This window comes from Clavelina lepadiformis, chromosome 5, assembly GCF_947623445.1.
Source record: "Clavelina lepadiformis chromosome 5, kaClaLepa1.1, whole genome shotgun sequence".
Taxonomy (NCBI): Eukaryota; Metazoa; Chordata; class Ascidiacea; order Aplousobranchia; family Clavelinidae; genus Clavelina; species Clavelina lepadiformis.
Genome location: NC_135244.1, coordinates 10,756,056 through 10,778,502, shown reverse-complemented (window position 1 = coordinate 10,778,502; position 22,447 = coordinate 10,756,056). Strand labels below are relative to the sequence as shown.

General features: G+C 33.7%; 3 protein-coding genes across 3 annotated transcripts; 2 read left to right on the top strand and 1 right to left on the bottom strand.

The window, feature by feature from the left end:
* Window positions 1-4,948: 4,948 nt before the first annotated feature.
* On the bottom strand, window positions 4,949-20,496 carry LOC143458738 (dynein axonemal intermediate chain 4-like). Its single transcript, XM_076955590.1, has 18 exons — window positions 20,339-20,496; window positions 19,714-19,879; window positions 19,107-19,291; window positions 18,729-18,838; window positions 18,422-18,578; window positions 17,781-17,901; window positions 15,991-16,174; window positions 8,789-8,896; window positions 8,454-8,588; window positions 8,235-8,353; window positions 7,511-7,648; window positions 7,055-7,206; window positions 6,476-6,630; window positions 6,160-6,272; window positions 5,782-5,957; window positions 5,541-5,690; window positions 5,273-5,426; window positions 4,949-5,170 (listed from the first exon to the last, which is right to left on the bottom strand). The coding sequence occupies exons 1-18, from the start codon at window positions 20,380-20,382 to the stop codon at window positions 5,087-5,089; spliced, it is 2,451 nt and encodes an 816-aa protein (XP_076811705.1). The 5' UTR covers window positions 20,383-20,496; the 3' UTR covers window positions 4,949-5,086.
* LOC143458741 (uncharacterized) lies at window positions 8,872-11,411 on the top strand. The gene is made up of 4 exons (XM_076955592.1): window positions 8,872-9,143; window positions 9,257-9,388; window positions 9,984-10,133; window positions 10,209-11,411. Exons 1-4 carry the CDS (start codon window positions 8,985-8,987, stop codon window positions 10,722-10,724), a joined length of 957 nt encoding a protein of 318 aa, XP_076811707.1. The 5' UTR covers window positions 8,872-8,984; the 3' UTR covers window positions 10,725-11,411.
* On the top strand, window positions 11,436-13,132 carry LOC143458739 (uncharacterized). The gene is made up of 4 exons (XM_076955591.1): window positions 11,436-11,622; window positions 11,728-11,859; window positions 11,981-12,127; window positions 12,284-13,132. Exons 1-4 carry the CDS (start codon window positions 11,443-11,445, stop codon window positions 12,896-12,898), a joined length of 1,074 nt encoding a protein of 357 aa, XP_076811706.1. The 5' UTR covers window positions 11,436-11,442; the 3' UTR covers window positions 12,899-13,132.
* Window positions 20,497-22,447: the final 1,951 nt, after the last annotated feature.

Genomic DNA, 22,447 nt, shown 5'->3' with positions numbered 1-22,447 from the left:
TTTTATAATAAAATTGAATTTTTTGAATTTATTATTTAGCCTATAATAAAATCATTAACAAATAATGTTTTTGAGTTTTGACCTGTTCTAGTACTTGTCACGTTAAAAAATAGATAAAGGACAAAAAATAACTGTTATCCAATGAACTTGTAGTGCGCCGGCCCATTGGACAACTTTATTTTAACTTTAATTTTCTCGTTTAATTTAAACATTCTCGTTAATTACCTTTCTTTTTAAGCATTTGCGTTTTTTTTTAACCATATGGCATTATGTTTCAATAATCAGTTCGATTAAGTTTACTTTGTTCATTTGTAAATTGTATCAGTTTTTCATCTGTAGGCCGTTCTACAAATGCAGTGCCGAGAAGCACACGCCGCCTTCAACATCATGTGGAGTCAGATATAGGCCTAAGTTATTTCAAGTATCATCAGCTCGAAACCATGGCAAATGGCCTTAGTAGAAAAGGGTCGAGCGTGGGATTTATTTCAAATGTCAGAAGTGAAATATTGTACAGGCTTCTTTAGCACCATTTACCCCAGGCTAGTCCTACTTAATGATCTTAATGCCATGCCATATTTGTTTGGGCAACAGGACGAAAACAACATCAAATGACTTGGCGTAAATTTTCCACTCAAAACCCTGAGATTGCTGGGAGCGCTATTAAATTCCAGAACAGATTTAAACAAATGGGAAGTCTCTAAGCAGGTAGGCCTAAGCCTAATTTAAGAGTTTGGAAATAATCACACAAGAAATTATTAAAATAAAAAAATCCAAACAGCAACTAAAAAAATTCATTAATTTTGACAAGAATTTGTCATGACGAATCGGGTTGGAAACAAACAGTATGATTGTTGCCAGAACAAAAATTAACCCATACGGTCATTCCTAAATAAAAACAAATAAGCTTAGGCTACTGAAATTGGATAATTTTATACAAAGAATGACGCCATTGAAAATACCAGTAACCCACTCATTTCGGCACCTGCTTCGTCAGCGATTTGAGTTTAAGAAGCGTAGAACATCATGCATGGATTAACCGTTAGAATTATAGGGGACAACAGTAAACTACCAAGGCAAAGCTAGTCCGACTTTTTGTTTATAACGTTGGGCCTACCACTTAATTATGGGTTCTACAAATACTAGGCTAGGTAGGCCTAATTCGAAAATGTAAAATGAAACAAAACAAAGGAAATAATGAACTGTTGGCTCTTAAAAACAACTTTTCGCAAAACATATTAAAAATATTTTTTCATGGTGTATTTTTCTGTTGACATTCTACTTTTTTAAATACGTAGGCCTATGTAAGATTTGCTGATATTAGTTGCGCTTTACACATGAAAACGATTAATTAACAAACCCCTGTTTTGGCCGATAATCGTGTCGATAATTTATTGCTGCATAACGTCAATAAAAAGTCAGTGTTGGGAATTGATGTTTATTTATTAGTTATTAACAGTTCTAGCATTGATAAAGTAGATGTACCGAATGTGGGCATACGTTGACGTTTGGCATGCGTTGACATTGCACATAATTGGTGCTATAGTAACGTTGTTGTATGCCATCATTTGGTACATCAGCTATTTTGATGCTAAAATGGTTTAGAACTAATGAATAAATGTCAACGCTGACGCTTTAATGACATTACACAGCACTTGCGCGTCAGCAATGTATGCCCCATTTGGTAAATCTACTATTTCAATTCTAGAGCTGTTTAAAGCTAATAAATAAACATCAACTCTAAACGCTGATGCTTCATTGACGTTAGCATTCGGTACATCAGCTATTTAAATGCTAAGATTGTTTAAAACTAATAAATAAACGTCCATTCTCAACGCTTACACTTCATTGATGTTAAGCATCATTTTTGTGCCATTACCATAGGCTCCGTTTGGTACATGAGATGTTTCAATTCTCGGACCTTTTACCGTAAGCTGATAAACAAACGTGAACTCTCAACAATGATGTAAAGGTTTCAACTTGTGAGGAAAGGGTGTGTTTTGTATGATAAAAACAAAAACATTAATTAAGTAAACTATTATACACGTAAATTTACTACATAGCACAACAATATGAATAAAATTAGTAAACACAAACTGAGAAGTGAACACGTGACTTTGTTCTCTTTTTATGGTAATATTTAATTTAATGTCTATAACAAGTCGTGAGAATTCCCCTTCTCAGTAATCCTCCACAATCGGTACATAACTTTACTAACCCTACTCCCATGCAAAGACTTTCCTCAGTCCGAGAATACAGACTACAAATTATTATACCTTGCCAATAGGGTCTGTCGGCTTAATTACGGTCCTACTCTATATGACGTTTCTCTAATTTTTGTTTGTGCCATATGTATTCTAGGTGTTCTATGTGCGCTAGGGTCGGGTAGTCAGTGTACGAAAAAACACTCTAGGGTTGGGTAGTCAGGTAACCAGTGATTCGGTACAAAGTGAAATTGGTACCCTTTTTGAATAGTTGTTTTCGGTAGAAGATTTTTTCGCTTTTATTCTCCTCCCTCCTTCTTTTGCTTTCGTTATTTGTTGCTTTCTCCTCACTTGTCGTGTATTTATTTGTTTTCACTAACGGCATACGTTTCATTCTAATGCCATGCGTAAATCAAATTGTTCATCCTTCGAGAACTGAAGTGTCACAATAACGGGTGATGTTAAAAAATAGTACTGGCGATATTTGAAAATTTCGAAAATAGTAGTGGCGATATTTGAAAATTTGTTAATAGCTTTTAAAAAAATCAATAAAAAATGTGGTATGGTTGAACTATCAACCGAAACTTTTGATTATTAAAATGTTTTCTATCGGTTTGGCTCTTGATACTCATTCTCCATATCAATTATAAAGGTTAGGACATGTCGTATTTTACTGATGTAATGTCACTCAACCCATTGTTAACGGTGAACAATCAGTTTAGCAGTAAACCAAAGCAAAAAGGCTCCCATTAAAAATTGCTCCAAAGATGTCAACCATTTGATAAAGTCGAGCGTTTCTTTCCCATGCATAGTTAAAACTATAAATAGACTATAAAACTTTTAACTATAACTATATATAAACTATAACATAGTTGAACTATGAAAACTATGTATAAGTTGAATTAATTCAAGGAAATGATAATTTGCTTTCAAGCAGTTTGCACAGTAAATTGGCGATTGCCATGTTCTCAGATAGATCCGGCAAATCGTCTTAGTTAGCATCTTTAGTGAAAAGCACAGTGCTTCAACTATACTAAAGAATTCGTTTTACAGTTAAAGTTTAATAAAAGTAGGCGTCATGATTTTCTAGTGACAAGTTAGAAAAGCAGGTCAGGTCATTTCATAAAACGCCTTGTAGTAATGCATGGGTTCTTAACCGGTGGGCCACATAGCTATTTGGAAAATTATAAAGTTGGTGAAAATTTTAGTTTTATTTAGTTGGTGACAATTTTGTAACGTCCAAATTAGCATTGTTGTTTGATCAAATTATATGGTTTAAGTGTTAATGATTTATATGATTTTGTGTCACCCAAAACTCCAACTCCAGGTCCAGAACTTGGGTGATCAGCATTGAAAGTGGGCCACGACTATAAAAAGGTTAAGAACCCCTGTAGTAATGTATTACATAACTAAACAACAACGATAGTGTTATGCCAATCTTACGCTCTCACAATAGGGAAATCCCTAACTTTCAATTTGCCCCATCTTTTTCATTTTCTTTAAAAGTCAACACCAATGACACTCTGTTACTTTTTCACGGTGACTTAGATTGATATTCACACTGTACGGAATCTGAACAAAGATAGCCTGCGGATGCTATGATGTTAGTAACAATACTTAAGTTGAATGTCAGCCAGAAGTATTTCTACTTTGTTGGTGGTCAATGATCTTATCGACAGACTCATGTGAGTCATGTCTATTATACACCTTGTTGAAGATGCAGCAGTCTCCAAGCAAACTGTTTTAGACAATCTCATTATGGGATTTGCTCGTTATGAACAGCATTCGAATGGTATCAAGAGTTCTGCGTTCGTAGGTTTTCATGAATATTCTGATATTGCTTATATTGAAAATTTACATGTAATTTTGACATTTTTGTTCGTACGAATAGCGTGCACTCCATTGTCTTGGATCATGTGTATCAGAATAATAAACCAATGTGGAGCAAAAATGTTTTTTTAGAGAGCGAAAAAATTACTACCAACTTACTTACCAACAGTAAGAGATGTTATGTATGAAGTCAAGTTTTTGTAACACCAAGCCGCAAAAACAGGTACAAATGAAATATCCCTTGTTCATAAGAGATTCATAGAGTGAAGTTTAAACACCAACTTCATAGCTTTCATTTTTTTAAGGAAACATGCTTCTGAGCGATTCCAGTGTGGTGCAAACTAAGGTACTAATATCATATTTTTATTTTGCATATACTGTACATTAATAGATTCAATAATTCTTTGTGTCAAGTTGTTTGAAGTCACATCCCTACCATTTTGACATAGCAGTTAACTTTCCATTTATAAAATTCAGTTTAGATTAGATGACTGGAATGAAAACTAAGGTTGACATATATGTGTAATAGGTTTTGGTATCAAAATCAGTCTCAGCCAGAAATTTTCATAAGGCTCAAATGTCTGGAATTTTAGCATCTGTGTAGCTTATAATCGTTTTGAAACATGTTATATGACAATGAGAAACTGCCTATGTTCCAATTTACTTTTCTATAGACACCAATTTTTTGTGATTTCACTGTTTAAGAAAGACATGGCACGGTTACTCTAATTTGTACCTGTGCACTTTCATAACCAAGAAATGTATGTCTTCGGGATTTATGTATGTTCTAATTACTCAAACTAACCTAATCAGTAATACATGCATTTTCAATAGAATGCTCATAGCGCATGTAGTGCAAGTGCAACCAAAATCCCACCGTGCAGGGTTATCTTCAAACAAATGTAAGCCTTAAACAATTGGTATAACACTAATAGTTTATTACAGCACAAAATAAAGATCCCACAATGGTAAGCATATCAGCTGTATTACTTAATGCAAAGGAAAAAACATAGAAAACTTTGTCAAGAAAACTCAAATAAACTTTGATAGAGCTATTAATTTTTATTCTTCTTATCCCCATTTCTGTGGTCAGAATGACTGGCTAATGCCCCCACAATGTCAGTCAGCAAATTTGGGTTCTGTAAAAACACATATGTAAATAGAATACATTACACCAAATATTAATTCAATATGAATTAATAGGTTGCAATCTTAAATTGGATTTTTGTGGTATTCTTTACTTGAGTTAATGAAGTTCCCTCCATGTTACGAAGTTGATAAACTGACACCTGTCCATCGCTGTCTCCCACCACAATACTGTTGGAGTTATTTGAAAACAGAGAACAGCTCAGCTTTACACCAGGACTCGCTAATTGTGAAATAAGTGGATCTAACCTGTAAAGTTAATTTTCTTTAAAGTACAGTCAATACCCTAATTGGGATCGTTATCCGAATTTAATTGAATAAAATGAAAATAACTGTTTAAAATTTTGAAAAAGTCATACATACGTGTTCTGGCTTAAGTCCCATATTTCAATTGCACCTTCATTTACAGCACAGAAGACTGATGGCAAAAATGGTGACCAACAAATATCATGCACAACTTTTGTAGTTGAAAAAAAGTTTAACACTGGTTTTAATTCTGACTGAGTCCACAATCTAAATGCAAGGAAAGGCTTAATAAGTAAAATCAGTGGTAAGAATTCCTTTTTTAAATGAGTATGTATATATTATATTGTACAGTACAAACCTAATACTCCAGTCTGAACTGCATGACAAAAATATGTCTGGAGAAAATGGTGACCACTGCACTTTGTATAAAGGACCGGTATGTCCATTGTAAGTGTCTAAGAACTGTTCATTGTAGGAGCAGGAGCATTTATGTATAAGTCCTTCTTCTGTGCCAGCTAGATACATGTTTGCGTCCTTGCAAAAATCAATACATACAATTAATTATAATATTATACTTTATCAGAACACAGACTATACTGTTGCATGTGTTTGGATGTCACTAAATTTTACAACATTAGATCATGATTATTGATTATATTGACATGTCTAAATGTTAAATATACTTGTATATTCTGCAAATTTTATTGCCACCCCAATTATACCAGGAAAATCTTACTTTCTTGTTGAAGTCAAAACACATTCCTGGAGCTTGTCGTGAAATAAATGCTTCTGCTTTTTCCTTCTTCTTTTGTGGATTTTTCCCCCCAGTTCGTTTTAGTTTCATCAAGTCTACATAACATGTATTGTATGTATAGCATTCTTTTATAATATGTTGCTGGTCTGCTTCACTTCAGACTTTACAAGTCTTCTATTACCTTGAGTTAAATATTCTAATGCTCTCTAGCTTCTGGTCTTATCCTTAAGATCATGTAACTTTATAAAGAAAGAAAGTCTTTGAATGGAAGTTAATTAAGCTTATGTGTAGTGCCCACCGCTACATTCGAATCCTTTTCGTATAGACCACTGTACAATTCGTCCGTCTGCAGAAATTGACACAAGAATTTCACCTCGATCATCTCCCACCCCTTTCTCACGTTCCACCCAGCACAATTGCCAAACTGGACCAGAATGTTTTCCAGAACAGTCACTTGCACATAACATAACAAAAAATGAATTTAAATTGATTAAAAACCTAACTTAACTGACTTCCCTACTATTGTTAAGAGAAAACACGAACCATGTTTCCGAATTTCTATTGCAACAATCTCTCAGGTTTACTAACCATCTTTCCTTTTATTACTTATGCTATTATTTCGGTGGTAAATATTTTTATAAGCTTTTGTTAACATGTGTCCAGAAACACCAGTCATATACATGTGCCAAATTGAAAACGATTTGTATTTATATGATATTAGTACAAATCCAATTTGCTAGCTTTGTCTGTTACACTTATAATCAAACTTAAACCGGTGAACCAATGGTTTTTAAGCTAGAAATTGTATTGTCTAGTTAGTTAGTAAATTTCTAAATGATTTTAGTTCATATGACAATTTGTTTTGTTGGATACTTACAAACTGTCCACAACAGCAGCATCAGTGGCATTTCTCACATTGTATATACAAACTGTTCCATCATACTGTCCAACAGCCAGCAAATTTGGATTGGTTGTGCTGAAGTCTAGGGCAGTGACACTGGTCTTACAATGGAAAACTCTTTCTGGATACTAGAGTGTATGCAAATCAACAGTTAATAGCAGGTCACGGAAATTGTTTATATAAATACTGGGAACACATGATACATTGTTGAACATTATGTATGATATACATCTTGCATATTAAAAATATGAGAAGTACTAATAAAGCAATTCTACCTTTACAACAATATATCTCAGTATTAATTTGGTTGTAAGATTATAGTGTAACCATGTTTCTCTTTCCCAAGTTTTGTTTGTTTACTAATTTTATTTTTACATTGTAACTTTGTTAAGTACCAGTAAATCAAAACATTTCATATTAAGGAAACCAAACCTCTGGATTTTTGAAATTCCAGCAACAAGTCAACCCCCCTTTTGCTTTGCTTTGTTCATTGAATCCAAAATATCCATATGCAACAGCCAAAATATCTTGGTTGACTTTATTCCAAGCCATGTTAGAAACATTCCTTCCCTTCAAAATACATGCGTTAGTTTGAGCATTATTACTGCCGCCTGCAACTATAATTAATCATTTTGTAAATGAAGCAGTAAAAGCAGTGGAATTAATTATAAATTTTCGTTCTGTAACTTCCGTTCTAGCCCAATAATGTGTGGCTAATGGGGTGTCCATTTCAGAATATTGAATATGATAATGTAGTTATTTGCAGTATTTTCTTTATCGATAATTATTTTAAATTGGAACACCTTGTTGTTTTTAAGCAAAATATATATAGTAGTGAAGATGTTTGACTATTGAAAGAAATTTTCAAAGGAAGTTTCAAAAAATGCTTTGTTAACAACTTGTAATAAGAGCGGGCATTTTCTCACTTAACAGCAAACTTGGTTAGGTGACATATCAAATATGTTCCATTCATGTTGGTTTTATGAGTATCTGATTTACAGTATACAAGGTTGCTTGACCGTCAAGCCTATTTGAAATGCAGGTTCAATATTGTTCGTTCAAAATTAAGGAGTCTGACATATCAATATATTTAGATAAGGACGTCTCTATGTGGAGTGGTGTTATTAAAAAGGTTTTAGTACATAAATTATATCACCTTTGTTATAGAGCAACCATATGACCATAATCTATCCAAGGTTGGTCCCATTGAAGTCATTATATCTGGCGATGCAGTTCCAGTTACACTCTCTGATTCAGGTTTTTCTTTATCCGGATCTTAAGAATAGTTATAACAATTTGAAATTAGTCTTTCGTTGTAAAACGGCAGCAACTATCACATTTATACATGTACAGGAATAATAATATACTCCATTACCTATGAGCACTTCTACTCCCCTGTAAGCAGCTTGCTTTGGTTGATAAATGTTTTGTGTGACTACCCTTTCCATCACTACCAAATGTTGTTTTATGCTCTCACTATTGCTGATTACCTCCCATTGTGGGTTGACACCTTCAAACACAGTAAACGACTAAAAATAGATATTGTGGTAATATACTAGTAGCTTAAAGCAGGCAGAGTAGGTGTAATTATCAAGGATGTTTCTTGTAGATATTAAAAAAAAATTGTATAACATTCAATATCATATAAAAAATTTCATGCAAAAGGTAGCATTACAGTGAGTGTTTATTCTTGATGTGTTAATTGCTTACCACTTTCACTGTTTTCTGTAGTAGCTATTTTTTCCTGGGGTAGATTGCTGTATTCCTGGTGTTCTGCATCTCCCAATACTGATGTTGTCAGGATACTTGCACGACTCTCTTACATATAAAATAAAATGCAAATTAATGGGACTGAGATTTAATTTTTCAGGTTTTAAAGTTTACTATACAGTAATTTTATTTTAAAATGACTCAAATTGTGGTGTATTCACAAAATGTCTCCTGCGATTCCACAAGTGAACGTTTGCAAGATAAATATGGTGATGATTTTAGTTTTAGCAATCGTGTTCACCATGTGATTGATCAATTACAAAGTAAAGAAGTTGATGTTGTGATCTTAAATGAGGTAAAATTGCATATATACTCATGCCTAAGATTTTGTAGGCTTTTGGTTACTTGTAGTTTTCTTTGAACCTGTCCTATCTAAGCCTAATCAGTAATCATAAACTTATGTTTCAGATTAGATATGCAGACAATGTAACTCTTGTGATAAACAGCCTAGAGTCTAAAGGATTTATTGCAAAAAAATTTGCAAATAACAGCAGTCAGCTAACATTGTGTAACATCATGGCAATTTCGAAGAAATCAGAGGTAAAATAGGTATCGGTAGATTAGTGTTGTTAATATTATTCCTATGTATTCTGTCAATGTGACTAGATTTTCTTGAAATTTGTATACAAAAATTAATGTTACCACTGAACTATGTGGTAACAGCCTTATTAGATTACTCGTTGGGTTTCTTAATCTTTTGTAGGTCGAATTTTAGTGCTTATTTATCTAGTATACATCTTCCATATATAGGGATATCTCTATTTGAATATATTTGTATTTTAAATTAATCTAGTATAGATTAATTAATTTTGAATACAGAATATCAAATATATACTACTTGTGTTAATAATATATATGAAGCGAGTGCTGTTGAAAATGATACGTGTGGTTAGGCTGTATGCTTGTTCCCAACTAACTGTATGACCTTAAAGATTTAAAACGTTTTACGAAAGTTATTACCAATTTATGTCGAGAACCCGGCACCTGATAGCTTTAACAGCCGTGTTTTGTTTTGAAAATTACAAAAACTTTTAATTTTACATATTTGAGAAGTAAAAAAATATATTCTGAATTATTTGATATTTGTATCCGACTTGGTATTCTTGAATGAACACCTCTTTCATGTTTGATGTAGTGGATACCCAAACTTTGGAAACATTTATGGGTTGCAAAAGATGAAAATGATCATCCTTGTCTGAGAGATACTCATAGTCTTATCGAGGGGGACCGTCATGGAAGAAGTGCTGGGGTTGTTTACTTACATCACAAAAAAAGCAAGCAACAGGTGTTTGTAAACATTTTATAACTAACAACGCTAAATTAAAATACACTATAATAATCTTAGACTTCTGATTTGTAGGTGTGTATCTTGGGTTCACATGTCATGCCATTTGGTGATGTGAAGTATGCACAGCAAAATGCACTGTTGTCACTGAACAAGGAAAACTCCTCCGTCCCTACAATAATAGCAGGAGACATGAATCGTTTTTGGAATGAGAATGACACTTTTCAAGAACAACTGAAACTATACAACCTGATTGAAGCAATGCCAACAAAGCTTGTAATCCCACTTTCAGCCAATGAAAATATTATTAAGGATAATGAAGATGTTGGTACCTTCATGCCATGGCCAACAGATGAAAAGATCTATAGTATGAAGCTGTATGAGCCAATGTCAACATCTAGACTTGACACTCAACTGTACTCACATGATACCAGCATGATAACATGTGAGCAAGTAGTTTCCAAAGCAACCATGTTGCACAAGCCTGACGAGTCAGAGCCACAAAAGTACGTGAATCAAACCAGGCACATGCTGAACCTAAGGATGGCATCGGACCACACTGCAATAATAGGGAGGTATATGATATACTAATAAAACAATCCCATGGAAAGTGAAATGAAATTTACATTGCAGAAAATGCAGCTGTTCTAAGAGTTCTAGAACTTTTTTAATTCTATTCTGTTTCTTCTAAAATAAAACTGCTCCCTTACGTAATTTTTGGCCTTGAGCTTCTTCTGCATATATCAATTTCAAAAACATTAACTATTCCTTTGTATCTGTTTCTCCAAACAAAAGTTAGATTTAAAAGCTAAAAGACTGAAAAATGCTGATACTTGTCGTTGGGGTACTTGTTGTCTTCCGCTCTATATGGTTTAAGGATTTTGCATTATAGATGTGACTAAGTTGTAAACATTTACCATTGTATACCATCAAGAACCCAATGACCATGTTAACTATTTTAACTTTGAGGAAAAGCTAAAGCAAGTTGCTAGAGTTTAAATTTTGTGGTGAATGAGATGAGAGAGTTGCTCAAGTGTTACTTGCTATCACATTACTTTATACATTGTGTATTAATTTATACATTGTGTACAAATCACTGTGTTTGTTTCGCTTACTGATAATAACTAATAAATCACATGCATTCAATTACAGTTCATAAAACTACATGTCTTATGAGATTAATTTTGCACTGTCTACAAGTTTGATTTGTTGCTTTATGTTTTATTCAAAGCACTTTTATGTATTGCTATAATGAACTGTACCGTTTTTGTTTCTAGATTATGTGTATGAAAATAAGGCTTACGTAAACATGTCAACCAATACATGTAATAATATTGTTATTTACTCGCAAAATGTGAGCTGTGATATTCATAGCCAAAAACTGGTAAATATCGAAGAATTTGGAAATAAATACTCATTTCGCCAAAGGATCGGTACATTAGTGAATGGGTTACCAAATCTGTTTATAGACGTCATTGCTTTTAATGAAGTGAGTTGATATTATTGTGTATACTATTCCTATTTATTTATAGATAAGTTATTTTCTCTGAATGTTTAATGAAGTAACTACTGTTTTTATCATTTGTTCTCCTAGATTCGTAAACAAGACAATCTTCAAGAGGTTGTTAGACTACTTGAGGAAAAAGAATATTCAGTTAAAACTTACGCAAACAATAAAGATGACATGTCATTCAACAATGTGCTTGCAGTTTCAGTAAAGTCCCAGGTGTAGTGGACACATTCATACATCATTAAATTGATAAAAGTAGTCGTTGCATTTGTAATTGGTATGGTATGATAGATATTTGAAGTTCATATAACTACATAAAAATTGTGTTACAATGCAGTGGATTATAGAAAAATCTTTTGGCCGTTGGGTAGCTCACGAAAACGGTAAACCTTGTCTATTGCCTGAATTTACTTTGATGGAAGGGGACAAGTATGGAAGATGTGCTGGGGTCATTTATTTAAAGCACAAAGAAAATCAGCAAAAGGTATATATATAAATGTATATATCACTAATTTCAGCATATATAAAAACAACTATATTATTGACATGATAAAAGTGATAATGTTCACAACGACATTCTGTGTCATCATACATATGTTTTACTTAACAGACTAACATGATTTTGATTGCTTTATTGCAGGTTTGTGTCGTTGTATCACATGTACTGCCATTTGGGGAGGTGAAGGTCCACCAACAAGATGCATTATTTTCAATAAATCAAGACAATCTTAAAGGCACTCCCATTCCAACCATAATTGTGGGTGACTTAAATCGCTTTACCGAAGAGGAAGAGTCATTTCAAGAAAGATTGAATCAATTTGGATTAATTGAAGCAAAGCCAACAAAACTGATAATTCCGAAACAAAATAGTGATGACATTGTGCTCACTGATGATGAAAATGTTGGGACTTTCTCCCCTTGGCCAACTGACGACAAAATATACAAAACAAAATTAGCTCAGCCTATGTGTGAATCAAGACTAGATGTGCAACTATGCACGAGAGATGCCAGTATGATAATGTGTAGCAACATAGAAGCAAGAGCTTCCATGATGTGCTCTCCAAATGAAAGTCAACCACCTGAAGGTGTGAACCACACAAGACATATCCTTGATTGTAATATGGCATCAGACCACATTGCATTAATTGGAACGTACTCTGTAAGTCATCCAAGTATGAAAGCTCATGCCAAAGGGAGATTGAAACAAGTAAAAGATTTAACATGGACCTATGTAGGTCAGTATTTACCCGTATGATGGCAGCAGCGTAATATTTGTAGCAATACCATGGATATGCAGTATACATTGATGTTTTTGAATACTGTACCATTATTTTGTGACTTCGTTCTTCAGCACTATTCTTTTTTGTTATAGTAATCGATACTTGTCCACAACCAACGTAATTTTAAAGTTATATTGATGTGTATGAGTACAATGACAATTACAGTTGGATGATCAACCAAAGAATTTTATATAAAGAATCTAAGCTTATATTGCCACTTTAATGCAGCATCAGCGGGTATACTCAATTTATATTTGAAAACTGTAACAAACAAAAACGGCAAAGTTACTTTTAAAATGACATTGACAGATTCCTCTATTGAGTTGAAATGATTAAAACTTGAAGTGTAACTATTCACCATTAACACAATTGTTCAAGCTTTTATACATCAACGTGAATGTAATCGCTGTCTCATGATAGGATGGCCCGGTTTAGATTAAGTCTTTACCAAGCTTCTCTAAATGCTAGATACTCAAATCATAACAAACTCTAAAGCTATGGCACTATTAATGATTCAGTTACCCACTGCATCAATAATTCAAGCAAATTGCTCATGGCCTATAAAAACATGAACACATTAGTCTTTTCCATGATATCAAATAAATGGTTTTTGAAAAGTGATTGCACATGAGTATACACTGTTCCTACTGCTCGACATCCAAAAACTTAACATGCTACAATGTAGCCTCAAACACCATCATTTTGTGGATAAAGCAGACAGCAACAATATGACCATCAAATATTAAAGCGATTGCATAAGGAAAAATGTAAAGTTATCCTGGAAAGTTTAACAAACAAATGCTAACGATTGCCATGACCAGTTGAATATGAATTCCTTTTATATTATGCAAAGATGTACCAAAATTATGTTACCAACTGAACAGTAGAAGAGGTGTTGACATCAGTGAGTTTCACAAGATAGAGAGGCTTGGTAGAAACTTAATCAAACTAAAACCGGACCCCATATTTTTCCAACCTTGCCAAGTAATGCAAATCTATCTAAAGTTTCTCATATTCAGAGCCCCAAAATTACCAACGTATAGCTGCAAGGACCCTATGAATAATTCTGTTATCACAAATTTACTAATACCAACCAACCACCATAAGGAGTTCCAACATAGTTGCAGTAAATTGTTGGATACTCATCGCCAGAAAACACCCTGTCCTATCGGACTGAAAAGACATTAACAGCGCAAAGACTGAAATTGAGATGACCGTATTCACTTACATGAATCAGACCAAGGTACTGTCTCATTAGACTACTTTTTGCGATGAATTCAAGTACATTGTTTATAATTCGAACAATTGTAAATAAGCATGTTCATCAAATGTTAAACTTCTCATTTAATAAATCTTAAAACAATTCGAAATCTTCAGCAGTAACGTAACTTTGACAACTTAGTTAACAGAGTTACCATTCTAAAGGAAAACCATTACCTTAACCAGCTATAATCTATTATGTATCCATGAGAAATCTAAATTTTTTGAGGTTAGACATGAACCAAATAAAAATCATTCCGTTGCAATACCTGAAGATATTACAAAGTAACTTGTAGATTGAGGAAGAACATTAAAAGTAAAATTTAGTGTGATACCCTTATTTTGTTCACACCTAGTGGATTCTGCCCAGGCTGAATGTATGACACAGCTAAGATTCACAAACCTGGCAACCCACTCTTAGTTAGCGTTAGTACGCTGGGCACAAATGAATAAACACAAAATATCTCGATGGCCTCATATTTTCCTGATCAATCTGATTTCTCAATAATTTTCTAACCTGATTACAGATACGGACTAATCTGCTTCCCAGAAAATGTTAGTTCTTCGACCTACTTCACTCAAATTTTACCATAACCATGGAATGAACAAGTAGCAGCTTGTCAATCCTTAACGTTGTGAATGAAATCATGTTCAATTCTTGGATATTTATAAAGAAATTACACACCAGCGCCATATATTAAACTTCTGGTCTAAGACACCAACAACATGGAACAAAATTTTAGTTGTTTGCTTAAGGGTCGAATAACTGCAAAACACCTATATATTTGAGTAATAGCTACCGTCATAGCTTATAAATTTGATTATTTGCTTGAGACAATTATTCATTTTAAAATGTACAAACATAGCTATGCCCAGCACAATATGCAAACCAAGGACCCGCTGTCACATTTTCCTATCCTAAAAACATCATATGTCGATAAAGTCTCTTCAGTGTTCAACCTTTAGATGCAAAATGAATGCAGCCTTTATAAAGATATCTTAAAAGTATTTACATATACCTTAAAAGTATGTTTGCTTCCACTAATGTACAATATTACTTTGACAACAAGTCCCCTATTCCAACATCTGTGACATCAACTTTCGCATATTAATTTGCATCTCCATGTGATATGGATAGTACTAAGATGGGTAAAATATCCTGACGTTTTTCTACCAAAGTTGTGGAAAACACCCAAATACAAAAAAATATAACAAATCAACTACCAAAACAAATAAAGAAACATGAAACAACATATTAATCTAAGTCACTTTAAAATTTTTCATTATTTAAAAAATGACTAACAACGTAAAATTCAAGAAACATTTCCTTAACAAACCAGCATTCAAAAATGCACAGTTCACCACTTTGACATGTTAGGCAAGACTAGGGCTAGTTTTTTACAATCTTTAGGTGGTTCTTTAATCTGCTTTATCCCACCTGACAGCAGATATTATTGTAGTTTCTTGGGAACAGCTTATATCAATCTTTAATCCAAGACAAACATATGTTATCAAACATCGTAAGTTTTTGCGTTGTCTGACATCTTAAAATTATTTTTGGATGTAACATTTTGCCTGAAAAATGGGGTAATTTCTTAAAAACTCGGAGGAAAGTTATTACACACAAACTGGTTCAATAAAAAACTTTCATAAAAGTTTTTTTGTTATTTTAAAACAGCTACCGCTATACAAAAGAGCATTCGATCCAAAAAATGTTCAAGGTTAGTCAAATGTTATTGGCAACCTATTGTATTATATCCCATACAAAGTAATATGGTATAAAACAACCATTCAGGCCTTTACTAACCTGTGATCCGTGATGTTCCGACACTATCTTCACTTTCTTGCTTGCTTTGAGTATTGACCGCTTTTTCAGTTTTTTCAGCTTTGGTTTCTGAATTTTTCTCATCGGTAGGAAGTGAAACAGCAGTGGCATATGTGTCAAACATGTCCCAAGTTGTTACGTTAATTCCTGTATCTGTTAGCCCAATCTGTAAAAAATAATTCTGCTTTTAAATTTCCATAGAATATCTACTATACCAAAACCCAATCAGTGCTTGTTGAGTATCAATAAATACTTTATTTAAACACAAGCAGACAACTACTATAGACCAATAAACAAACCAATGATGATATAAACCTTAATTTATGACAGCAGTTAGCACTATGGCGAAAGAATTTTAGTGTCACAAGCAACAACAAGAAAATGGTGCCGAATCAATTCAAAACTTACTACAATCAAAAGCGCTATAATGAACATCATTTTGGTTTGAAAACTACCAGTTTTCATATTCGTGAAACAAAATGTTTTCATTTCAAAAATTTTTTCGAAATTTAGAATCTATAGCAGGCTAAGCTAAACAGACTTTCACTAAAGCTACTTATAAAAAAACGAGTGTGGTATTGTATAATGCGAGTTTTTTTGACCACATTATTACTCATAAAGAAAAGTCTTACAACACACAAATAATGTTCTATTGGGGTTGAAATTCATTTTTATGTGGACTAAACAGTCGTACTAAATGTAAATTTTTAAGTGTGTAAGGTTCATGTGTGATTGATAGATCTTTATTCCCGTGAAAAACTGTTTGTATCGATAAGTGCGTTCAACCTGTGTATAATTTCACCATGTCTAGGCAATACCTTACTCATCGATAGACGCATTGCATAATTATTACCTCAATGGACCTAGTAAAGTGGTGAAAGGTATGCTAATATACAGAAATTGGCCTTTGATGTCTTTGTCAAGACTAATGATACATTCCAACACTTCGTTTTTAGGTGTGATCTTGCATGTAGGGAGGCTATCGGGTGGGAAATGAGGTTACATGCAAGCTTGCTATTCACACCATAAACGTCAAAAGATACAATATACATTTGAATGTTTAAATGGGAGAAGTTAACATGTGAAACAGGATTAATATGACATAGACACAAGCCTTTGCCGTTCAAATGTTTTAGGCATCAACTCATGATATAGCCACCAAAATATGAGTATGAGTGCCAAAGCAATTGTACCATTTTCATGTTTTCAACTGACAAATTTGCTTATGGTAGGTCTATATCACTATCACATGAATTTCCTCAGGTTAAATGTAAACATTACAACTTTTCCATTATTAAATAAGCGAGTCAGACAAATTAGCATCCTTTTACTTAACTACCATACTATCATATTTATTGTATTACTACAGTTCCATAGTAATTGCAGTCACATGCAATGGCACGGTTGCACTCATATGAAATTACATCAATCATAATTGCATAGAAATTGAAACAAATTCAATTTATAGGAATTAAACCAAAATTTCTTCGTTTTTGTAAATATCCAATGTACAAAAGTTCGGTACAGCAATTTTTACCAAAAATCATAAAGGCTTGTGACTTCAAAACCTAGACTTAATCTTTACTAACTAGCAACAGCAAAACAAAGAACTTATGTGTGCGCTAACTGTGGGTACAATTGCATGCAGATAAAATCATGTGTGGCACAGTTACTTATTGGGGTTAGGGCCATTCACGTTTATTAATCCATTACCATTATAAACCATATACTTCCCGAGTGACATTGGGTTAACTAAACAAACTTTTGAACACCTTTTCAGCTTGGATATCCTTATGTTTGAGGGCATTATTAAAAGTCTGCATTCCTCGGTCAGCAAAACGATCATTTCCTTCCTTGGATTTACAAAGTTCCTCATACAGTAAGTTTTTCTTCCTATGAAAAAACAAAAGGAGTGGTATTGTTATTGTAGATAAGCTACTCTAAATATTCAATGTGATATGTTAGTAATGTCATGATAACCAGCATAATTTAAAACATTATAAATTCCCTTGACCCTAGTACACAGTAGAATTTGCTTAATTTGATCACAGATAACATGACTGTCTCGAATTTTGCCATATAACGTTATCTGCTTACTATGACCTCTTTTTCATCTCTTTCAAATATTATTCTCATTTTTTCGTGTTAATTATGCAATGTACCAGTGACAATTGTGCCTCATGTGTACTCAATTCACCTATTGACATTGACTTTAATGATGCTGTTTAATGTTAATGAAATAAATGACGAATTCTATGTTTTTTGTCACTTTGTGCCAAACTGGATCATGGAACGGTTGAACGGTATGGTTGCAGCTTCAGTTATTGCGTCTATTCAAATATTATAACTAAAATGGTCTGTTCTCTGGGTGGCCATAGTAAGTGGAGTCTATTGTATTCTAGTTTTGACTCACTGAACAGTATCTGCATCTTCACTTTCTTCTGAAACTGAGATTCCCTTTTGTTCAAAAAACCAGATCGTATCTGTTTCTTCAAGAATAATATCTACCACTTTGTTAAGGTCTTCATCAGTTAATTCTTCTATTTCTTCTCGACGCACTGTCATGACATCTGTCCAAATAAAAATTTAAAAGTTTCTATAATTGCTCGATTATTGAGTTCTTCTACAAACATATAAACCATTTTATATATATATAAACCAAACATATGGTGATTTTTAGTCAAATATTTTAAGATTAAATGTATTCTACAGAAAAATACCTGCAAATCCTGTTGTAACTTCTGGGCCACTTTCAGAAATTTCACCACTAGACTCTATAGAAGATTTCTTTGATTTCGCTGATCTATTGGATGTACTTCCGAATATTGACCTGAACTCATTTAATTTAAAGTGTTATGATTTTTACTTCATATTTACGCGGTTTTGTTTTATGCAGAAACTGATGATGCCACTTTGGGGAAAATTTTTAGATCGGATTAATAATTAATTGTTCATTTCTGACTAATTCGTTATTCTGCTGCTAAAATTTCATTTAATCAATTATCTAAAACTATTAAATGAAAGAATATTAAAAAAAATTGGCTTCTCAACTTACCATGTACTGCAGTATACACTTTTATTTTGGAATAGAAAATCACCTGCTAAATGGCTGAGCATAAGCACTGGCTGCGCCTGTTTGATAAAATGAAGTAAAAGACATGACATCGGTAGGAGTTCCAACAGTTGACTGATTGTCACTTCCAAATAATTGGCTTTTCTGTGTTCCTGGATCAAAGGAGTGTAGTGGTTTAGGTGTGACATCATTTCCATCTTCATCCAAAACCTAGTCGAAATATGTAGATAAACTACCTGCCCTCCACCACTGGTGCAAGATGCCCGCACCTAACAACGAAGGAGCTACAAGTTTAATGATACTACTGATAGTTTTGAGAGCCATCAGAATGTTATGCAACTCGAGCAAAAAATATACATGCACGAAAATGAATAAATACTTATTCCAGGCCTGGCCATCAAAATTTTGGCAGGAGGGCGGTGAAAAACCCCCTCGTCAGTGCCAGGTGAGAGATTTTGTCAAATGTGTATCACTTTTTGATAAGCGAAAATACTACCTCGACAAATTCAGGTGGGCACGAGAGATTGCCCATCTTAGATGGCCAGGCCTGCTTTACTGATGGCTATAGTAAATGTTAATGTGTATTTATCCCACACTGCATTAGCATTTTTATTATTGCATCAAATCCTCACAACAATGCCCAGTTTTGGCCCTGCAGTAGATTTTCCATCTCCCAGTTTTGCTTCACTTAATGTAACACTTCTTCGACTTTGCGATACAGTGATATCGCTCCTTCTGCTCATAAACTTGCTTTGACTCGCAGTGTTAATGATACTACTTGAGTGTGTAGCACGTGACCTATTTTTAAAAATATGCTTTAGGTACACATCTATTATAATAATATTAAGTCCATCTGTAATAACAGTAGAGGTAGTTCACGGGTCTGCCAACTGATTTATTTTGTGTCTTAGATATTTATATATCGCCTAAACGACATCATCAGTTGGCCGATCCGTGAACTACTTCTGCTATTATTACATATAGTATGATACTATCCTATATATCGGATCGTTGATCATTACAGAAGCCCCTGACTTAAGCGATTGTAGTTATTACATACAATAATTTGCAATAAATTTAAGATGACTTCAAGTCATTAATAAGAGCAATTTTAACAAGTATGTGACTAATCTATATCCCAATCACATGCACCATGTATAAAATAGCTGTGCAAGCCTATGGTGATATTTATTACATATATCATACTTAATATATTTTTTATACACATGCACTGTTAGTTTAAGAATTACAACTTACGTGTATTGGTTCCCACGGTTTTGGTGTCTGCCCATTTTAGACATAACGCTTTATTAATTTTACCAAAAATGTAATTTTATGGAAATTTCTTTTTAGATCTATATACAGATATCTGCATATAAAATTATTTAAATACAAAAATTCATCTATGAATACAGTAGTTAATTTAATCAGTCTAGTAAATAATATCAGGACAAAATCTATAACTCTTCAAATGAACGAAAACCTTGCTTAGCTTAAAACATAATTGCAATTGCTTTAGGTACTTGGGTGAGCCTGATTCACAACACAGCTGCATTGAATATTTTGTCCACACTTACATTATTCTTAGAAAGCTGTCATGGGGTACACCAGTCGACTCCTGCATGTGCAGATCGCAGCGTTAAAACCGACATGATGATATTAACCGCATGAAGATGAAATTTTGGCATGTATGTTGATGAATCTGTGGCGCATAATGTCAATTGAAAATTTAACAACTATAAAAGTTCTTAATGCTCTGACTTTTCAAGAAGGCTGAGTGTTCTTTCCAGCAAGACGGTCTGCAGAATTGGGCAAGAGCAAACTCGAGTGTGGTTATAATTATATCTAGTAGCGCACTTCAGGTGCGTGAATAAGCACAATTATGTTCACTTAACTGAATTTTGGAGTCTAGTATACAAGTGCACAACCAGATGACGTGACAATTTGAGTAGCTAGGATCTATTAATTGTACAAATATGGGATTCTGTGGTTGTACTCTTGTATACTAGACCTTAATTTTGTATATATTTAATGATTTGTGGACACAGTTTTTATGCATTTTTACATGATTTACGGCAAGTTTTCTAACAGACAGACTCACAGACACTGACAGACAGAGGCTTGTTAAAGCATCCAGCACCTAGAAGCTTGTCAGTGTGCACTTAAAGTGACTCATACATCTTTGAACGCACCCAAGATCATGTCGAAAAAGTCCAAAAATCAGTTTGGCAAGCAAGCACTTCACTGTGAAAACGCTACCAAAACTTCTAATTTCAAATGTTTGTGTCACAGGCTAAACAGAATATAAATATATAGAACACAGAATGTCTTCTGTGGAAAGTGTATCACCTGCATGCACAATCTTCATCAATGTGCATGCCAAACTTTTTTATTTTCTTGTCGATTTATAATAAATAAACAAAAACAAAGTAACGACTTCATCGTTGTCGTATGTTTATTAAAGTTGTTGAATCACAATAAGGTGGCCGGCAGAATTTTGCTGATGGCTTTATGACAGTTCTCATTTTGGATGAGGGGGTGAAAGCATTGAGGAGGGGTAGTAGTCAACGATTAGGCTCGTAAGCTGGAGGTCTCGGGTTTGAATCTTGCTAATATTTCACTTCTTGTTTTGGTTAAATTTAGTTTTGATATCATTTAGTCATGGGAGGTCAGAGTTTGGGTGGAGGGGAATAGTTTCAAATTAATTTAGACTTTGGAGAAAAAAATGATTTCAAGTTGAAAAATAGCGCTTATTTCAATTCAAAGCCTAACTTAACAAATTAATTATGAGAAGTTAGAGTTTGGGTAAGAAGGGATTAGTTATAGGTTAAATTAGGCTTTCGAAAAATTAGTATGTCTTTCTAAGTTGGAAATTAGCATACATTTCAATTCACTGACTAGCATTATGTGCTGTTTACCATATTCGTATTTTTCTACTTTGGTAATCGTTAGTAGCTGGTAAAGTAAATGTCTAATTCACCGGTCACCATTTACGAAGAAAGAAAATACCAACTGTGTAACCGGCATGCAGCCGGTGAAACAGACGCTGCCAAATCAAAAAGCTGGTTGTTTGAACGCTAATTTAAAATATATAAACAAAAAATTAAGCCTTAAGTGCACGTCATCATCCAAAAATTTGCGTCTTTACCCGCACGATTTCTAGTCGAAAACTGCCGGACTTCTGTATTTTCAAGTCGGGCCCACCGGTTTAACAAAACTTTAATCATTTTTTCAATCGATTGGAAGCTAAAGCCATCTCCGCAGTTATAGTAGGCATTTTTCACGGTATGAAAGGTATTTTTGACTGTTAGATTGAAAATACCGTTAGCCTATATTTACGCAGACGACAAACAAAAAGGTACTTTG

Bases quoted from the DNA above. Each gene is read 5' to 3' on its own strand.
- LOC143458739 (XM_076955591.1), top strand. From the start codon at position 11,443: ATGTCAACCAATACATGTAATAATATTGTTATTTACTCGCAAAATGTG. The intron at 11,623-11,727 runs GTGAGTTGATAT...TTGTTCTCCTAG, and splicing joins ACGTCATTGCTTTTAATGAA to ATTCGTAAACAAGACAATCT. The intron at 11,860-11,980 runs GTGTAGTGGACA...GTTACAATGCAG, and splicing joins CAGTTTCAGTAAAGTCCCAG to TGGATTATAGAAAAATCTTT.
- LOC143458741 (XM_076955592.1), top strand. From the start codon at position 8,985: ATGACTCAAATTGTGGTGTATTCACAAAATGTCTCCTGCGATTCCACA. The intron at 9,144-9,256 runs GTAAAATTGCAT...CTTATGTTTCAG, and splicing joins ATGTTGTGATCTTAAATGAG to ATTAGATATGCAGACAATGT. The intron at 9,389-9,983 runs GTAAAATAGGTA...TGTTTGATGTAG, and splicing joins CAATTTCGAAGAAATCAGAG to TGGATACCCAAACTTTGGAA.
- LOC143458738 (XM_076955590.1), bottom strand. From the start codon at position 20,382: ATGTCTAAAATGGGCAGACACCAAAACCGTGGGAACCAATACAC. The intron at 19,880-20,338 runs GTAAGTTGTAAT...TTTTAAAAATAG, and splicing joins AACCGTGGGAACCAATACAC to GTCACGTGCTACACACTCAA. The intron at 7,649-8,234 runs GTGATATAATTT...TGTATTTTGAAG, and splicing joins ATGGTTGCTCTATAACAAAG to GGAAGGAATGTTTCTAACAT.